The sequence below is a fragment of the Molossus molossus genome, unplaced genomic scaffold (genome assembly GCF_014108415.1).
Source record: "Molossus molossus isolate mMolMol1 unplaced genomic scaffold, mMolMol1.p scaffold_m16_p_5, whole genome shotgun sequence".
Taxonomy (NCBI): Eukaryota; Metazoa; Chordata; class Mammalia; order Chiroptera; family Molossidae; genus Molossus; species Molossus molossus.
In genome coordinates, this window is record NW_023425388.1 from 83837951 (window position 1) to 83858375 (window position 20425).

The following is a 20425-nucleotide window of genomic DNA, read 5'->3' on the forward strand; positions in this document are numbered from 1 at the left end:
AATTGTGAAAGAGAAATGTACTTTGAATAACAGCAGAATGATCTTTTTTCCAATAGCTTTGCAATTATGTTATCCCCTCCTACCCCCATCTCATCTGTAAGAGAAATACATTGAAGGGTATGAAAAACTGATATGCACAGAAAAATTTTGAAATTTTATGTTAGTCCAACGCCCAGACCCCAATAGCCCTAAACACAACTAAATATGCTAGCAGATCTACAGGATAAAAGGACTTTTTATTGTAAAAGGTAAACTGAGGTTTATTTGAACATTCATTCCTACATGCCTATGATGGGTTTTTAATTTAATCAGCATTGTTGAAGTATAAATTATATACACAATAAAATTCCATGATCTTAAGTGTGAAGTATTGATATATGTATGCAGTGCGGTAATCACTGACACAAATCAGTATTTGGAACATTTCCATCACCTCAAAATATTCCTTTGCTCCCTTTTACAATCCATGTTCCAGCCCTAGCACCAGCCCCCAGCAGCCACTAATCTGTTTTCTGTAGTTAGAGCTTTGACTTTTCTAGGTTTGCATATAATGTAGTTATACAGTGATGCTCTTTTGTGTCTGGCTTCTTCCACTTGGCATTACGCTTTTTTAACATTCATCCATGTTGTTGGGTTTATCAAGTCGTGCCTTCTCGTTACTAAGTAATATTTTAACACATGGATATACCACAGTTTTTTTGTCCATTCACTTGCTGATGGGCATTTGTGTTATTTCTATTATTGGCTATTGTGAATAAAGATGTCATGAAAATATGAGTGCAGAACTTATCCTTTTTAGGGACAAGATACTTAGGAATGAAAATCTATGGTTTAAGAACTAAGAAATATTTGTCTTCCCTGTGTAAACTAACCTGAGAAAAAGTGAAAAATATAAACATTTGTCATATTTCATAATAAAATTTAATCAGATCTGTTTTAAGACAATTGACGAATTCATACGTTTTCCAGACCTAAAGAGTCACACAGTCACATACATTCCATGTGTTCCAAGATGATGCTTAATCGTATGTAGGAAGATTCTAGTCCTTACAAACTTCAATATATTATGGATTAAAAACACATACATTCATATTATCATGTGAACAAAGAAGCCGTATTTGGAATTTTGTTGTGAATTTCTCTTAAAAGCAAAAAATATGAGTTGCAGAATCTCTGATTTAAAAATAGGACAATTTCAACTAGTCCATCTTATGAGAAAAATATATTTATCAAATGCCTACATGCTTCTCACACTCATAACAGTTGTTAAGTTTGCTTTAATTAAAGAAGGAAAGTATCACCAAATGAGAAACATTTCCTATATTCATTAACACCCCCAGGATTGTTTTTAGTTTAAGTCTCCATACAGAACTATCTGGAATAGAAATTTTTAAATATCAGAATCTATGGTTATAAGATTTTACATTCAAAAGTGTAGAGAATCCCAACATTAACAAATTCTAGTTCTATAAAAATCAAAATGACAAATTAGATGCCCCTTATTTAAATACCAGTGATGTAGAATTAACAAACACAGGTAATCAATTGTAACATATGTAGAGATTAAGAAAATTTCAAGTGTTTCTAAATACCTATCATTATAAAAAAGTGAGTATTTTACATTATGATTTCTACATCAAGATACATAAAAACAAACATTATGTTTAAAGAAACTTCAGTAATGACAAGTTTTATCTTCATTTCATGTTGCTTTCTAAAATTACTAATACGCTCAACTTCACTGAATTAATGAAAATAAATTTATCCCATGACAGATTTTTGTAGTAGAAACTAAAATTAAAAGAAATAAAAATAACATGAGAAGTTCCCTGATAAAAATGAAAATACTTAAGATTCTCTTAACTCAATACAGGAAATCCAATGTCACATTTTGTAAACTAGTCATATAAAAGGATTCTAAAAGCATAAATAAGACTAGTATCAACCAATCGGCTCTGACAAGCTGCCATCGCACCGCCCATCACCAGCGACACCCAACAGAAACCTGTGGTGCTTAAAACCCATTTCACCACCTGCCAGGGAGACAGGCTCCAGAGTGAAGACTGGGGCTCAAGACACAGGGAACTAATTGCCATGCAGTGGCAACGGTGCTGGCCAGTGGAACGGGGGCACATGTTGTGTCCCCAAACCCCCGGATGAGGCGTCACCTCCATCAATGCACCCAGTCCCTTGGATGGCGCAGAACTTCCAGAATTTCAGCTTCTTTGGAGTTCTCTGAGGGTGAATGCATGTACTCCCATCTGTGTATACCCAAAACAGAAGCAAAACATGTCATAATAAAAAAATAATAAACCATACACATACCTCTTAAGATAAATGAAAAATAAAATTCTAAAAGACTAAAAAATGTCTCATACCTTTTTCTCCACTGTGCCTAACATGCCTTTTACCCACTAGGCTTTTTAAAAATACTTGTTGCTAAAGAAATGAAGTTTCTTAATTCCTGTGCACACTTTGGCTAATACTAATATCCCAGAACCAAACTGCACTTTTACTACAAACCAGGGTTTTGTAAAGTGTAGAACCTGAGATGATCCATGGGCAAACTCTTTTTAGCTTCACACTTACACATTTATTTTGTGTTAGTTTCTATTTATGGCAACAACATTGGTTTGCCTTTTTGAATAAATTCTCTCTCAGAAAAAATAGGACTATAAAATTAAACAATACATCAGATAATATACAAATATGGTCAAAATGGTTAAGCTACAGTATGAAGTCTGGCAAATGCTGGTCTAGTCAAGGGGTTCGCAAACTTTTCCTGTAAAGAGCCGCAAAATAAATACTTTAGGCTTTGTGGGGCCACATGTGCTCTCTTGCATAGTCTCTGGTTTTTAATAAATCCTTTATAAAATGTAAAATCCATTCTTAGCTCAAGGGCTGTACAAAAGCACATCCACAAGTGGACTTGGATTTGTCCTGCAGCCTTAAGTTTGCAGACCCTGGTACAGACATAAGAAGCTAAGAGTGACCTATTGCGTTCATGCTATACAACTGAGCAAAGGAGTGATTTCTAATCTGCCCACATCTGCTTGGAACGTGCATTATAATTAGGGGTCAGCAGTGATCAGGCCAACTACCGGAGACCTTAAGAACTCACCTCTACTTTTCATTCACATCTCATGTCTAGAGCAGCAGGAATACCTAACAGTGATGTGCATGATCTTCTAGCCAAGGGCATGAGATCCCCAAACAATAGTTAAACAAGGACAGAGCCCATGCCATGTAAAGGCAGTGACAACCACAGAGGGTACCGATCTCACAGGCTAGATCAGAACAGCAGAATGATGCAAGGTGGACTGTCAAAGGCATCCAGTAGTCCATTCTTATCTGGACATTTAAACTCATGAAGAAAGAAAGATTCTAGCTCTTACAAAACAACAGTGGTGATCTTGTTTTCTTTTCTGATCTATTCTATTTCAGTCTAGACACATATCATTCTCATTTTCTTAAAGGCAACAAAGTCAACTGTAGATCTTTATTAACCTACTAATACTGTTATAAATATATGTCTGTAAAATTCCCTGCACAGATCCAAGTAACCTCCAGGAAGCTGGCTCACCACAGCAGTATGGGAAGCAGAGAGAATGCGTGCAGCTGAAATGACCCCTCATACTTCAAACAAGCTTAACACTTCATACTGGACAGTAAGACATCTCCCCACAAGTGCAATAATTTCTAATAAAATTAAGTTTTAAAGCTGATATCTTCAAATAAATAGCTCTTCCTAGAAAACTACCAACTAGAGAAGGTTAATCTGGCCCAAGACACGATCATCCCCCTATATCCTTCACTCCCTCAATCTTTCCCCTGCTCTCACACACGAAGCTGAATCATTCATCCTGACACCCCTTAAAATACCAACTTTGACATTCCTGAATTATCTGACTATGCTTTTCTTATAAAATCAGCACAGTCAAAACCAGTGAAGTCTTTGGGTAAGACATTTGCAGTGTTAATGTTCATGTCTGGTGGGGTTGGGGGCTGGGGCTGGGGGAATAATTATTATGATGAGTAATTCTTACCGGGCAGTCAGAGGTAAAGACATCAAGATGCTTTCGATCCTGGATCCCGGAGTGAAGAGGCCAAACTTTGTACCCCGATCATACAGCAGATTAAATTCCACATACCTGACATAAAGACATCGAACAACAGTAAGGGCGCTGAGCAAAATCTTCCTGAAGAGTAGCCCATCATGAATACGTAAAGGGGGGCTTCCCCCCACCCCCAACTAGCTGGAACTGGCACAAGTCTACAGTCAGTTAAGTTTTCTCCATCTGGACAGGCATAAATAAAGGGGTAGTCTATTCAACAAACAACAGAATATAGATTCGCCAACACAAAGCAGTTATAAAATAAGAAGGTTGTTCTCCAGTAGATAAAGAGAACAAACACAAACAATCACGAAGGCATAATCATGAAAAGAAATGCAAGGCTCCTCCGGCCCTCCCCCAGAGTGCAGAGCCAAAGACTCCATTTCAGTGCCTGTGACCCACGTGTACTAACACAGGGTAACAATCTTGTAATTAAAAGGCCAAATGCAGATAACAGCAATCTATTTCTCTCTCTCGTTTTTTTGGTTAATCTTCACCAGAGGATTTTTTTCCCAGAGAATGGGAAGGGAGGTGGGGGAAGAGAGAGACAGACAGACATAGATGTCAAAGAAACAAATGGATTGGATGCCTCCTGCACGAGCCCCAACCAGGGCCAGGGATGGAACCTGCAACCCAGGTATGTGCCTTTGAGCAGGAATTGAACCCATGATCTATCGGTGCATGGCCCAGTGCTCTAACCACTGAGCCCACTGGCCAGAGCAATAGCAATCTATTAATATATTCTAGATATTTCCTTTTATTGAAGTAGTTAAATAGCATTAACAAACGGTGATAAAAATCAGCTTTCCTACAGATTCATGGCAATCATAATAGAAGGTACTGGTCGAGTAGCAGTGCTCAATTTTATCTTTTAGAAAAATATCCTTAACATCAACGTAAACTTGGTTTAGCACATTGGTGTTCCATTAACTGCCAGAGTCAGATCTAAACTCTGTCTAACTTAAAATTCTGTGATTGCCTTTAACGTCATGGGATCCTCTATAAAAGGGTTTCTTCTCCCTAAAAGGGTTAGTAACGTTTTAAAGGGTAAACGTAAAAGCTTGCAAAAGGCAGAAACTGTAAGAATGTGTTGCTTGCATGACCTCTGCTCAGCCTTCTGTTGAGTATGGATAAGGATTATCTGGAATATCCACAAGACAATGAATCACCCAGCAGATGCAGGACAGGATACCAGACCAGTCCAAAGCAAAGTGGACAACGGGCCAGGCAGAGTACACCAGCAAAAACTGCCGGAAGCTGAGAGCAGAGTATATAACCTACACCCCATCTGTTATTCGAGGCTGAACCCTTTTCGGTTCAGCCCACCTGCCCCCAGGCACATGCAATAAAGCCATTTTGCTCTACATTGGCCTTATGTTGTGGACGTGATCTCCCGCCAGCTCAGACCTTTCACTGCCCAATTTCAAAAAATAAGTTCTACTACCCAAAGGAATTTATAATGATCCATAAATTTGAAAATGTCAATGAGTAGTGTCCTTTTCAGATCATTTCTCAATTTAGTCAGAACTCTTAGTCTAAACTTCCTCAGATATTCTTTTTTATCCACTGGCTACTGTCTTTAATCACACATGGAAGAAAATACCTTCTAGAATCCAGGGTACTTCAGTTTTGAGAAAGCACTCTTGTGTGTGGAAATTTGCCAAAGGCTCTAAGAAAATTTAAATAAATGATATCCATGAATCCCTTTCTAATCCTCACCATTTTTTTTTTATCATTGACTGAATTTTGCATACTATTTAATACCTTATGCCTATTTCAAAATATAATTTAAGTGAATCTTAACTTCTTCCCCTCTAAGACCACAGAAAAGAATTTCAGTCTCTCGGCCCTTTTCCACCCCGGTCTGAAGCAACCTTTTCGAAACATGGCATTCAAGGAATGGCTGTTTCTCTCAAGAGTCCCGATGCCTTTGTGAAAGACCTTGTAAGGAGCTCCCTGGATGGGCTCTCTGCGGATCCCGCTGCTTTCCTTTCCTGAGTGAGTGATGCCCCTTTCCCTACCTTAGCCCCTGACCCCCACCAGGTTTTGCTGAGATCTGATCTTTCTATACATTAATCCTCTCTGAGCTACCTGTGAACTATGGACTTGAATTCCCTTCAATTTAACTGATGCCTAAAGTTTATCCTATTTCTCTTTCTCAAAATACAACAAAACAACAGTGAGGTGAAGATCTTTAGTCTCTGTTCCCCTAGGGGGCTGGGGGGAGGGGAGGGACTATAAGACTTGAACTGATATTCAAGGTCTGGGGAAAGAATGGTAGTAACTGAGGACAAGAAACTAAACGAGTTTACATATAAGAGACTGTAAAGTCAAAAGGGAAGCAGCCCGCCCACTGCAGGGGAAACTCTTTCTGGGGTGGAGGAGGTGGGGAAGGGCAACCTCTGAGGGAGAGAGATAGGGCTGTAAATGCCCTGCAAGACAAGCAGTGCTGACAACTGCAGAGGAGCTAGGCATCTTCCCAGAGATAAGGGTGGTGGAAGGAGGCTCCCCCTTGAACAGCCACCCACCACACCACAGAAAATGAATCTAACGCCCCACACTTCTAACTCAAAAAACACACAACATGCAATGATATATACCAATGAAACGTCAAAATATCTTGTCACTAGATAATAAAAACAAAGAATGAAAAACGAAACAAATACGTTATTCCTACGTCTAAGAAGTTTTAAAGACTTCACCTCATTAGTATTCACAAAACCTGCCAGTTTTGCACATGAGATCTTAGGCAGAACTAAAATGCTTTAGTTTCTGCAGCATTTCATTTTCTTTCGTATTTATCCTCGTATGTATACCTTCTCCACTGAACTCTGAGGAAGCTGTTTTCACAGATCCATGTTATGCTCACTTCTGTCGCTAGCAGAGCCTAGCTTAGGGAGCACATGATAAAGGTCAAGTGAAAAAAGAAAGGAGAAGTAAAGGTGTATTTGAGAAAGCATAGGAACAACAACAAAAACAAGTCCCAACCACTGTTTAAGAAATTTCTAAGAAGAAAAGCTAACTCTCATTTTCCCATGTTTATAAATGGAGACCAGACAGCACAGGCGGCCATAAGGAAGGATAATCATAAGCATTTATCTTTAGACTTGGAATGTTATTTAAGTTGACCTTTTCCGGGCACCACCCTTATCTCCTTAAGTACCCAAAGCTTCACATGCCTGAGACAGAAGGAACACAAATGAGAACATCAATTTTATAGCATGGAGCTCTATATATGCAATTAAGACGGCGATGAGAAACGCATGTGAGCCAGAGCAGTGGATAGTTTGAGGCTGAGGCACAAGTATATCCCAGCTGAAGACCATCTCACGACAATCACACAAGTGAGCTCACCAAGCTCAACATACAGAGCAGGTGGCTAAGGTGAGTGTCGTAAGAAACACAAACCTGCTTCAAACCCTTCCTTCATGAATGGGAAAGACTGCAAGACTTGAAGTCATAACCTGGCCCCACATCTGGGATCTTTCATTTACCAGCTGTGTAATCCTGGGCAAGGAACTTGTTTTCTGAGAATACGTTTTATCATCTATAAAATGATAATGAGGCTTACGCCAATCTCACAGGTTTGTGGAGAAAATCAGATGCAAACTGGTAGACACACAGTAAGGGCTCCATAATTAGTAAGTATCATCATTAAGTGTAAATGAGTTCTAAAATGATTGTTTTCATTAAAACCACTTCCAGCCCTGGCCGGTTTGGCTCAGCGGTTAGAGCATTGGCTCGCAGACTAAAGGGTCATGGGTTCGATTCCAGTCAAGGGCATGTACCTTGGTTTCGATTAGGTCCCCGGCCTCAGTTGGGGTCATGCGGGAGGCAACCAATCAATGTGTCTCTCTCTATCTCCCGCTCTCTCTCTCTCCCCTTCTACTCTGTCTGGCAATAAATGAAAAAATATCCTCAGGTGAGAATAAAAAAATAAATTAAAAAACACTTCCATGAACCCTTAATGATAAACAAAAAAAGGTGTGATTCCAAATTTACAAAGCAGCAAAACCATTAAATGATACCCATTATCTTGGCATAAAGCCAGAGGGTACTGCTTGAAGACCAAAAGAAATCAGCTGAGTTAAATGCAGCAAGTACTTACTCATTCACTATCCCTCTAGTTATGAAAAGAGAGTAGGGTGAGTCCTAACACAACTCTGACAAAGTATCTGCCCCAGACAACACACCACCCACTATTACTACAGCTGCTCCCCTTCTCCCCCACCCGCTACACAATGAGCTGGTTTATTCTGCTTCTGCTCCTCACTCACCGTCCTCTCCGGAGCTGCTGCCACAGCTTCTCCTGAGGGGTGAAGGAGTCATCACAGTGCTTTTTCACAAGAGGAATATAAGAAGGAACAACAGCCTGGGCACAGCTCTGCACAAAGTGAAACACCTCCTCCTTGGATGGAGAGTCAAGGTCATCAAAAAAGATACCCCCGATGCCCCTCCGCTCCCCACGATGGGGTATAAAAAAGTAATCATCACACCTGAAAAACAGAGCAAGGCCAAATCAGAGATCAGAGGGGGGGAAAACAAAGGCGTGAAAATCAACGTGAGTGTTTCATCTTTGAGTATTATCCTCGACTAATGCCAGCAGTGTCGTTCCTCTCTGTCCACCTAGGAAAACACAGCTAGGGCTTTAGATGAATGTCCGGCAGTTAGCACCGATGTCGAATATGCTTTTACTTTTATCTGCAAAGCAAGCAGGCAATTTAATACATGTCTAGCTAAAGCATATGGACTCTAAGACCTTTAATGAAAAGAGAAACAAACAGCCTCAGGTTAATACCATATTTCTTGAAGCAAGTGACGCTATTGCCCTCAGAAGCAATTTGTGTCTGGACTCATCTCGCATCTACCAGACCCCCCCACTCTTGTTTCTTTTCTCTAATTAGAGTTTCTTTCACAGAGTGTCCAATTCCACTTTTCTCCTTGTCTAAACCTCTGGGACACTGGCATCAGTCCCAACAGTTCTCCAGCCTTTCCTGTGCCCTCATCCATTCCCACGGCAACACACTTCCCATCTGGGAAGAGGGTTTACTATCCCACCAGAGGATTAAAGAGCCATGGATCTGCAAGCATAAATCACCTTAACATTTATATTCTAAATCATTTGGAATCAAAGAATATGCTGCCACCCAATTTTTATTGCAGACATTCAAATATTCCTAGGTCAATGACTTATGAAAACCACTTAAAACTGGTATCCCACTTCTGGTGGGTAAAAAGACAGTTCAACCTTCATAAACTGAAAAAGATATTTAGTAAGGAACAGAATATACTTTAGGTATCCTGACAAGTTCAATACCTTTACCTACCATTTTTTGAATTTAGGGTAGAGATCTGGGCCGTGCCGGTCACAAGCCTCCTTTAGAGTTCTGTGAAAATGGACAGCGTCCTCTCGGTTCAAGTACGTGGGAGTGAGGTCAGTTCCCCCACCGAACCACCAATGCTTGTTACCTACCAAATCAAGACATGTAAATGTGACTTCGACTCTGGACTTTGAGACACATCACACTACTCACAGTATTAGCAAAGTCAATTTATTGGCTTACTTCATTAAGCATGAAATGGGTGACAATCAAAAAACATTCAACTGGGCCCTGGCTGGGTAGATGGGTTATTTAGATATACCAAGGTTGTGGGTTCGATGTCTGGTCAGGAATCAACCAATGAATGCATAAATAACTGGAACAACAAAATGTTTTTCCACTCCACCCCACCGCTCGCCTGCCCACCCCGCCCCTCAAATCAATTTTAAAAAATTCAACTGAATTTAGCCCTGAATGGCCCATAAGGCCTAGCTGGGCAGGAAAAAAGAGGAAATAGGAAATTAAAAACTGAAAGAGTAGAACCAGGCAGGGAAATGATACACCTGGCAGAGAATGATTAAACACCACATAGGTGGACCAGGTAGTTGGTTTTAAAGTCATATGAGAAGCTTAAAATGCCTCTGCTGGTCACAATTAAGAAACCAAAAAAAAAAGCAAATCTCTATCCCAGGCATCTCTAGTTTATTTAAAACAAAACAAAAGAGGAGAGTCTTATGCTCCCTGTATTAAGAACATTGCCACCGTCTTCCCTGTTCTCTAGAAAGGATACAAAAAACACTTGCTGGGGGAGACAACTTACCATTCATGTGCTTAGTTAGGTCTAGAGGTTGTCAATATCAGTTACCAATTTTTTTAAACATTAAAAGATTGAATCAAACTAAGTGGCTTCAAAGTGAAAAGTTAAATACACCAACGTTAAATGCAATCACCTGCAGAGACACAATAGGAGCAGTGTGTCATTGCACAGGTGTTCTTACAGGAGGTAAGAGCTGGCCCAGCTAATGGAAGCCCGAGGCTGAAACTACACGTGCATAGTGAGGCAAGATCGGCCGCACCCCACAATGCACTGGTGACTAGCAAAGCTATGCACATGGTACATATTTTCCAAAAGCAAGTTCTCAATTTAAATTTAACCTTGCACACGAGGTTTTCCTTTGGATATAATTAGTTTATATTTGCAAAGAACTCTGCAAGCACTTTAAGTTCAGATTCACTAAATCATTCTTTCTAGCCCAGCCAGTGTGGCTCAGTGGATTGAGTGTCCTTCCATGAACTGAGAGGTCCCAGTTTGATTCCTGGTAAGGGCACATTGCCTGGGTTGCGGGCTTGATCCCCAGTAGGGGGCATGAAGGGGGCATGAAGGATGTTTCTATATCTTTCTCCCTTCTTCTCTCTCTAAAAAAAATCAATGAAAACATATCTTTTTAAAAAAGCATTCCTTCACCCTGGCCGGTATGGCTCAGCGGTAAGAGCGTTGCCCACAGTCCAAAGATTCCCAGGATCTATTGCGGCCAAGGGCACATACCATGTTTGCGGTTCATCCCCAGCCCTGGTTGGGGTTGTGCAGGTGGTAATCAATCAATGTGTCTCTCTCACATCAATGTTTCTCTCTCTCCCTCTCTCTCTTCCTCCAGCTCTATCTGAAGATTAATGTAAAAATATCCTCAAGTGAGGATAAAAAAAAGCATTCCTTCTGTGTTGGAGGAAATATGCAAGAGATCAGAGCCCAGCCAATACCATTTTCACTTTTCATGTCCAGTACACAATCCATCACACCTGCCAAGGAATAAGCTATCACATGCCTCCTGAAAAACTTAGTTAAGACTGTATTTATTCTTTCTCAATATTATGATATGCCCTCTAACCTGTTTTAAAATGCACATTTTGCACAGTAGTACTTTCCACAGCTCCAGACACACTTACCATCAGCTTCTTCTACTTCAAAGTATCTGAAGTTGAAATGGACAGTAGGAGCATGTGGATTCTTGGGGTGTATAACGGAGCTCACACCCATAGCAGAAAACGGCAATTTACCTGGAAAGGAAAACACATAGTGAGCTGCCCCCAAACACCTGGCTTGACACACAGTAACTCCAACGTTGTTTCTGGATCAATTTTTAAAAGCTGCTTTTTCATTTGTCTTTTAAAATATAATTTTTAAAAAGTAATGGTGAACATGTTTATCAGGCATATGCACCCAAATGGCCTTTTACAGAAGCAGTATTTATTTTACAAATAAAACTTGTCAACTATTAAATGCTGTTGAGATTGGTTTACCATCTTTAGTCTTCAGATTTTTCCCTCTGTTTCTCATCTGCTTTGCTGCTTCCTCAGAAAGATTTCCATGAACGACAGAAACGCTCACCCCGGCCTTTTCAAAAACACGCCCATCTTGAAGAACACAGCTGATGCCACCACCTCCTGTTTATAGAAGTGTACAATGAGGAGAGCATGAAAACAAAGTGCAAAACTGAAAACAACCCTTGCATGAGGTGGTGAGATTACGAGTTATTTCCCCCCTCTATTTTCTATAATATCTGTATATTTATCATTTTCAGGTACAATAAAATTAGATAGTTAACTTAGCTTTATGACATTTGCTACTGATCACAGGCAATATTATCTCCCCAAATCACCGAACTGAATAGTTTTTCTACATTTTTATGCTGTCATTTCAAATAAATCACTGGAATATTTTCCCTCCAAATACTACTGCTTTGGTTATGATATATGAGAGAAAGCTAAGGTTAAAAACAGGAATGGGTATGTTTGAAGACGGTTCTAATACCGAATTGAAGAGCTCCATATTGTTTCAATTGTTTTTTTTCTTCCCCCTCAGTGTTTGCCTTTTAATTTTGTTTACAGGCAATTGAAAAACAGTAGATACTGGATCACTTAGGGGATTTAGAACCCTAACCTGCGTGAGACACAGTAACATTTAGGTATATAAGCTTTACTATTAGTAGCTGGTTTGTTTGTTTTTTAAGATGTTGGAGTTACCACGAGAGCAACTATTTAATAAAGTTCATTTTTGGCTTGTTTTATTTCTAAAACTTTTTTTGAGCTGGATGGGACATAAGATGATCCAGTACAATTGTATATTTCAAATAAGAAAAATGAGGCACAAAGAGGCAAAACACCTTCTCCAAGAACACACAGCTGGCAAGGGGCCAGCGCTTTCTCAGTGCTTTCTATGTATCAGACAATATTTTAAGCACTTACATATATTTATCTCATTTAATCTTTACAATACCCTCATATATTATTTCATAGCTAAGGAAACAGGCACACACACAAAAGAGTTAACTAACTTCTGAAGGTCACGCAGCTAGTCCAGTACTTGAGGTCTTGTGTCCTAGTTCAAGGGTCTCCACTTGAAAACATTACAAGATGTAAAACACTATGAAAACCACTTTTAACTTCACTTAATTACAAAGGTGGCAGTATCATAGCCCAAAATCAGTTGATGAGATGTTGCTGCAGAAAAGTCAGAAATCCTTCAAGTTTATGACCAAAGTGTGGGGTTTCACTGTATAAGTAATAAAAAGGTCATGACTATATAAGAACTGGGTAGTAATCCTGGGGTGTTGCTCAGTGGACTAAGCCATGCCCTATGGACTGAGAGGTCCAGGTTTGATTCCAGGTCAGGACGTATGCCTGGGTTGCAGGCTCCATCCCCGGTAGGGGGCGTGCAAGAGGCGGCCCATGGATGTAACTCTCACATGGATGTTTCTCTCCCTCCCTCCCTTCCTCTCTCTAAAGAGTCAATAAAAACAAGAAAAAGAAAAAGAAAAAGAAAAGAAAAAGAAAAGAAAAAGAAAAAGAAAAGAGGAAGGAAGGAAGGGAAGGGAAGGGAAGGGAAGGGGAAGGGAAGGGGAAGGGAAGGGAAGGGAAGGAGAAGGGGAAGGGAAGGGAAAGGAAGGAGAACTAGGTTGTAATACCGAGGCATTCGCCATTGGCAGGAAAGACTGTCCTAGCAGGAAATCAGACTGGTGCATTTTTGTAGAACTACTGACAAGCCAATCAAGTCTTTCTTGTGCAACTTGGGAAAGCTATACAATGACACCCGTAGCTGGGGGAGTCTGGCTAACACTTAACAAAGAGGAACCGAGTTTGTCTTTCCATCTCCAAAGGAAGGGAAGTACAAATGCACCAAGAGAAAGAGATGAAACGGGGGGGAAATCTATGTTCACTTACAAATTTGTGCATCTACGCTTGTTGGCTAAACTAACCCCAAGACTTCTATGCAAGATGCCATTATAAAACTGCAAAGATTTTGAAGCGTCCAGTACTAGAGTGGCAGATCTGGTTCCACACCTGCAAGAAGTGGGTTGAAGTGTCAATCTTTTTGACGCTCTTTTACTCTAGCAGGTACCCTTCTCCTACTCCCACTCCCTATTCTGAGGCATTTTCTGCCGGCAACCTATGTCCAAGCCCCTTTGCCTGTCTTCAACTCCCGCTACGCGCCGACCTCCTCACCTTCCTTCCTCTCCCACCGGTCCACAGAGAAGCGGGCTCCCCCATCAACCTGTGCCAGCGCCTGGCACACCTGGGCCTGGGTCTCCATGATCAGCAGCTCCATCTTGGTCTTCATGTCGCCCGGCCTCCTCCGCAGCTCGCGCAGGTCGGTCACAGGCGAGGCCATGAAGCAGCTGCAACGGCGGGCCAGCTCGTCCTCCTCCTCCGGCCTCCCCGGCGAGGGGCTCCGCACCCCCGAGCCCTTGGGCACCATCTCCGCCCGCTCCACGTGCCCGAAGGCGGCGGCGGCCAGCCCTGCCAGCCCCGCCAGCGCCGCGGCCAGCCCGGTCCCCAGCCGGGGGCCGCCTCCCGCCGCCGCGCGGTGCCCCAGCCCGCGGCTTGGCTCGGCGCCGGCCGTGCCAGGGGCCCGGCAGATGCATCCGGCCGTGCGGCGCCGGGACCAAGCGCGCAGCTCTCCGCAGCCGCCCCGGGCCACGCGCCAGCAGGGGCCCGCGCTCAGCCTGCCCAGGGGCAAGGCCATGTCCCCGCACTGTCACCCTGGGCGGTGCCCGCGTCCCGGAGGTCGGCCCCTGAGTCCGCGGGACCCCGAGCCCACGAACCGCGCAGGAGCAGGGAACCTGGGGCGAAGAAGAGCTACTACCTCGTCGTGCGGCCCGGCGGGCGGGCGGGCGAGCGTGCGGGGGATTGTGGGAGCTGTAGTCCCGGCTCCTATCGCCGCCTGCAGGGCTGCCGGTTGGAGATAAGAATCCACCTTCCTCGCCAGGGTGTGACCGTAGGGAGGAGAGCTGGCTGTCAGCACAGTGGGGTGTAGGCAGAGCTGAAAGAGGCTTTCTTGTAAGTTACCTACAGCCTTGGTATGCTGTTCAGTCAGCCACAGGGAGAAGACAAAGTAGGGCTGGGCCTTGGACAGAAATATGGCCAGAGACCCTGCTAGACCTACATTTTCAAACAGCATTGGATATCGTAGCTCTTATTACCTATAGAAGGCCCCTTGGTCCCTGGTTCTAGTACCTCAGAGTTTGTGGAACTTGTAGGATTGTTGGGGGTGCAGCCTGGGAAACTCCTTGCCCGAGGGCGAGTTTCTGAAGGAAGTCTAATAAGCTAGTGAAAGGAGACCATCAACTTATACCATACACAAGAATAAACTCAAAATGGATAAAAGACTTAAATGTGACACATGAATCCATAAAAATCCTAGAAGAAACTGTAGGCAACAAAATTTTAAACATCATACACAGCAGAATTTTCACTGATACATCACCTAAGGCAACAGCAACAAAGGAAAAAATGAACGCATGGGACTACATCAAATTCAAAAGCTTCTACACAGCAAAAGATACAATCATCAAAATGGAAAGGCAATCCACTGTATGGGAGAGCATAATTACCAATGATATATCAGATAAGGGGTTAATTTCCAATATATATAGAGTGCTCATATAACTCAACAGAAGGAAAACAAAGAACCCAATTCAAAAATGGGCAGATGTCCTCTCCAAACAGGACATACAAATGGCTAAGAGACATATGAAGAAATGCTCAACATCACTAATCATCAGAGAGATAAAAATTAAAACAACAATGAGGTATCACCTCACACTTGTCAGAATGGCTGCCATCAACAAATCATCAAACAACAAGTGTTGGTGAGGGTGTGGAGAAAAGGGGACTCTAGTACACTGCTGGTGGGAATGCAGACTGGTGCAGCCACTATGGAAAATAATATGGTGTTACCTCAAAAAATTAAAAATTGAACTTCCATTTGATCCAGTGATCCCACTTCTAGGAATATACCCTAAGAAGCCTGAAACACCAATCAGAAAGAATATATGCACCCCCATTTTTGTAGCAGCACTATTTACAATAGCTAAGATCTGGAAACAGCCCAAGTGTCCATCAGTAGATGAATGGATAAAAAAGCAGTGGTACATATACACAATGGAGTACTATGCAGTTGTAAGGAAGAAAGATCTCTTATCCTTTGATGACATGTAGAAACCTGGAAAGTATTATCCTAAGCGAAACAAGCCAAACAGAGAAAGACAAGTATTATATGATCTCACTTATTTGTGGAATATAATGGACATAACAGTCTGAGGAATGGGGTAGTCCCAGAAACGTGGAAGTGGGGTACAGACTGACAATCCCCAGAAGAGGGGGTGGTGGGGGAGAGATAAACCACAGAACTTATATGCATATATGCATGAACAATGGACAACAAAGCTGGGGACAGGGCGGGGGGGGGGGGGAAGGAAGGGGAGAATCAGTGGGGGAAAAAGGAGAAACATCTGTAACAAAAATTAATTAATTAATTAATAAAAAATAAAAAGCTAGCGAAAGGATCCTAAGAATCCTAGGAATACTTTCTGGGATCAACTTGATGTTACAGTTCTGTGGTAGGCAGTTAGACCTGAGCAGAGCAAGGACCATGAGCCAGGTACACAAGGTCACCAGTGAGGAAAGGCCCAGTTGCCTAGCAGTGGACAATTGCAGGGCGAGACCTCCCCTTAAGGCAACCTTTCCTACCCTGCACGTCACTGGTCAAGGGTCAGGTGTATGGACCTCCCTCCCCCACCTTTCCTTCCTAGAGATAACATCTAGGCCTTCAGGCCCAGAAAAGCAGCAAAACCAGATAAAGCATGCCAGGGCCTAGATTAACAGGTGAATAAACTATTTTAGGGGAAGCTTTCTGCCATAGTGTGGTTTGCTGGGAAGCTGAGTTGGGGGAGGAAAGGAAAGGTAAGAACTACTACTCTAGGAAGTATTGTTTGCCTCTTCTAGATGCCTGTGGTGAGGTTTGACTAGGCCTGGTGATAACAGGAATCTCATTAAGAAGAAACCTCTCTGGAAAAAAAAAATGATAGAAGATAGATAGATCGATTTTAGAGAGAGAAGAAGGAAGAGAGAAAGTAAAACATGAATTTGTTGCTCTACTTATTTATGCATTCATTGATTGCTTCTTGTATGTGCCCTGACCAGGGATCAACCTGCAACCTTGTTGTATCAGGACAACACTAACCAACTGAGCTACCCAGCCAGGGCATATCTGGCCCATTTTTAAGAACCCCTTTTCTTATTGCTCTGATTAAGAGGCTACCCATAAAGTTAGTAAAAGACAAGCAGGCGAGGCTGTGATGAATGTTTGTCCAGTCATATAGGCTAATCTTGAGCCAACTCTGTATTAGTTTCCAGGTTTTCATCCCTCCCCATCCTTAGCCTCTCTGTGCAAAGGACCTCTCTTATTTCCTCTCCTGGCTTCCACCACTCTCCCTACCTTCATTTTATAATGTTATGCTTAAGAAAGACCTTTACATCCTGGTTATTATAAGTTTAAATCACACTTCCTGGGGGTTCAAATTGTCTACAAAATGATACTTGTTTTCAAGCCTAATTTGTCAATAGAGAATAGAAAGCCTCCCCTATTCAAGCTATTTAAAGCATCAGAAAGCTAGTGGGGACAAAGAAAAAGTTTACAGTAAGTTGTAAAACACAAGGTGAAAGGTAGGGATTCTCATCATTTTTTGAACCCAATTTCCTACAATGCTTTATGTTCTATGTGACCCTACCAGCCAAAAAGAATCTGAATAGCCTTATACAAATTCAGGAGGTACAGGTATATTAAGTATCACTTTTCAAACTATACATCCTTCTCAGAATTCTTATGAACTTTACCCCTCCCCTATTCTTCAAAGCTCTGTTGAACATAACTGATTTTGGGCCTGCTGATGGTATATGAATCTGCCCTTTTCCAGAGGGAATTATAAAAGGGCTCTGACTGCCCTCTGATAGCTTTACTGCCTTCTAAACACACACACACACACACACACACACACACACACTCACACACTCACACTCACTTATACCCACTAACTTTACTAAATTGTACTATTTTCATCAATTCTCAAATTTTCAAAGTCATACTTAAGAAATACATTATCACAGTGACTCGGTTCAGTTACTTTTGGCTAGATACAGAAACTCATGCTAATTAAGAACAAAGTATTGCCAAACACATATGTACGCCTTGGCACACTTCTGACAATTTATCAGAAATTCTAATGAGGGTGGTGGTGAGGTTGGTGGTAGTGAGATTAGCAAAAAGTGGATTTTTTGAGATTTTTACTCTATTTTTGTGCTGGAATTTTTATTTTAAGCTTTTAGGCCTTTAGAGGCAAATGTTTACATAGATCATTAAAATAGTTGGTGACATCCTTGGTTTTAAAAATTAAATGTACTTTAATAGCCAATTCACTCTGGTGTTGCTACCTTGCCTTTTTATTAACTGAAGTACTTTTAAAATTAGTTTTTCATACAGGTGTATATAACACCCAAATATTCTGGAAACATTTTATGAAAGAGTTGTCATAACTGCCCCTTTAGTGCTTTACCTTCTCTGCCTTTAGCCCGCGGTGATTCCTCCCTCCAGTAATGTGTGTGTGTTATCTGGAGCTCCAGCAACCATTCTGTAACCAAGATTACGAAAGTTCCACGAAAAAGTTTGTAGAGCAGTAAGATAAAAGGAGCCTGGGTCTTGATGACAGCCTTGAGCAGATGCTCCAGCCCCAGGCTGCCTACCTTTGGAGTTCTTGTTATATGGGAAAAAAAATAAATTAAGGTACTGTTCATCAGGTTTTCTTGCACCTTAAGTCTTCCTAATACTCTAATTATTCCATCTTTAAAAAATTTTTTTTTTCTTTATTGATTGAGAAAGAGAGGAAGGGAGAGAGAGAGAGATAGAAACATTCAAGAGAGAGAAGAACATCGATTGGCCTCCTCCTGCATGCCCCTCACTGGGAATTGGGCCCACAACCTGGGCATGTGCCCTGACCGGAAATCGAACCAGCAGCCTCTTGGTGCATGGGTCAAGGCTCAACCACTGAGCCACATTGGCTGGGCTATTCCATCTTGGTTCACATGCCCACCCTAGAACAAATCAACAATGCCCAGGGATAGGGGGTGGATGGTATCATGTTAGAACATGGGGACCTCTCACTATAATTAGTGTTAGGGAGGGTGGTAGTGATTATGGAATGTTATTTCTTAAAAGAAATGGGAAATATAGTGAGCAGATAATTTCATAGAGGCCCACTATAGAAAAAATTTTTTGAAGATTATTCCAGAGTATTTACCTATGGGTCTTAGATTAACAGAGATATGAAATTCAGAATGAAGAACTAGAAATATAGGGATAACAAGAGGTAACAAAGATCGTTATTTGATCCAGATAGTTATTAAAAGAGTTGTTTCCACCAGACAGCCAAAATCTGTCCAGTTGTCCATTTGCCTGGATACAGGGGCTTCCTGGTTTTACTGTGCTCTCAACATCCATTCTAGGAGGCCCAAGAAAGTCTTGGATCAACTGAAAAGAGGGGTCATTTAGGAAAATGTTGAGAATAAGGTGTTGGGATGCGTGCAGATGTTCCTTCTGTTAAGCAATCAAGGAACAATGGGCTACTGTAGAGAACAGTCCTCATCAGACAGACATTTACCATTGCCCCTGGGTGCCTGTCTCCATGATGATTTCATGGTGCTTGCAACCGCGGATATTTCAGAAGAGATGAAAGTTGCTTTCACTCGTGGCATGGAATATTCATCTCATCTGGTGGACTAGAATATTCTTTTTGGAAAATACACATTTAAAACCTTTTAACTTAAACCCATATCAACATCTTTATGAACTTAGGAGTCAAGAATGAGTTCCCTTTGTTTTCTGTATCTATCTAGAGTGACCTTCTCTCCCATGTCTAACTGTTTAGCTAAGACCAGGACCTTCTAGAAGTGATGAGATTGAATAATGCAGAGAAAGGGAAAGCACAATTGAACTTAAGATGCTGGTGGGCTGTATAAATTGAAATGTGGGTCCAGAGAGGGGGGAGGGTTGAAAGGTATATTTGTAAGATATCCACAGCTGGAATGATGAATGTTCACAGAAGAACTTTTAGAGCAAAAGAATAAAGGGCTCAAATTCAGAAGTCAGGGCACCAAGAGACATTTAGGGACAAGGGAAACAAGAAGTCTTAGGGCCTTTGGTGCTGTGTCTCAGAAGCCTGGGGGAAGAGGGTCTCAAGGAGGACAATGTGGTCAGCACACAGAGAGCTGCACTCTCTGATCAGAAAACCTAAGTGCTGACTACTGGACTCGGGAAATCAGGAAGTCACGGGCTGCCTTGGAAACAAGAACTTAGAGAACTGGATGAGGTGGCAGCTACGTCAAAATTGACAGAATATATAGAGAAATGGTAGCTCGGGGTGGGCAGTTATAAGATGAATCTTTTATTTTTTTTCCGATAAAGAGTGAGACAACATAAAAAGGCAAGACTATACACCATGAGGAAACCGCATAGCCAGACCTAAGATTTGTTTCTTGACTCCACCCCCGCCCCCCACATTGACCCATTCAGCCTCCATTTCGAGAACACATAGGTCAAGGGAAGCGGGAATTATGACTGGGGCAAAGGATTAAATATGTTTGGTTCAAATATATGTATGT

General features: G+C 41.7%; 1 protein-coding gene across 1 annotated transcript; it reads right to left on the bottom strand.

Moving 5' to 3' along the window:
* Positions 1-902: 902 nt before the first annotated feature.
* On the bottom strand, positions 903-14584 carry CPOX (coproporphyrinogen oxidase). The gene is made up of 7 exons (XM_036243312.1): positions 13937-14584; positions 11735-11878; positions 11381-11491; positions 9443-9584; positions 8393-8611; positions 4047-4151; positions 903-2261 (listed from the first exon to the last, which is right to left on the bottom strand). The coding sequence occupies exons 1-7, from the start codon at positions 14454-14456 to the stop codon at positions 2174-2176; spliced, it is 1329 nt and encodes a 442-aa protein (XP_036099205.1). The 5' UTR covers positions 14457-14584; the 3' UTR covers positions 903-2173.
* Between the last annotated feature and the right edge of the window lie 5841 nt (positions 14585-20425).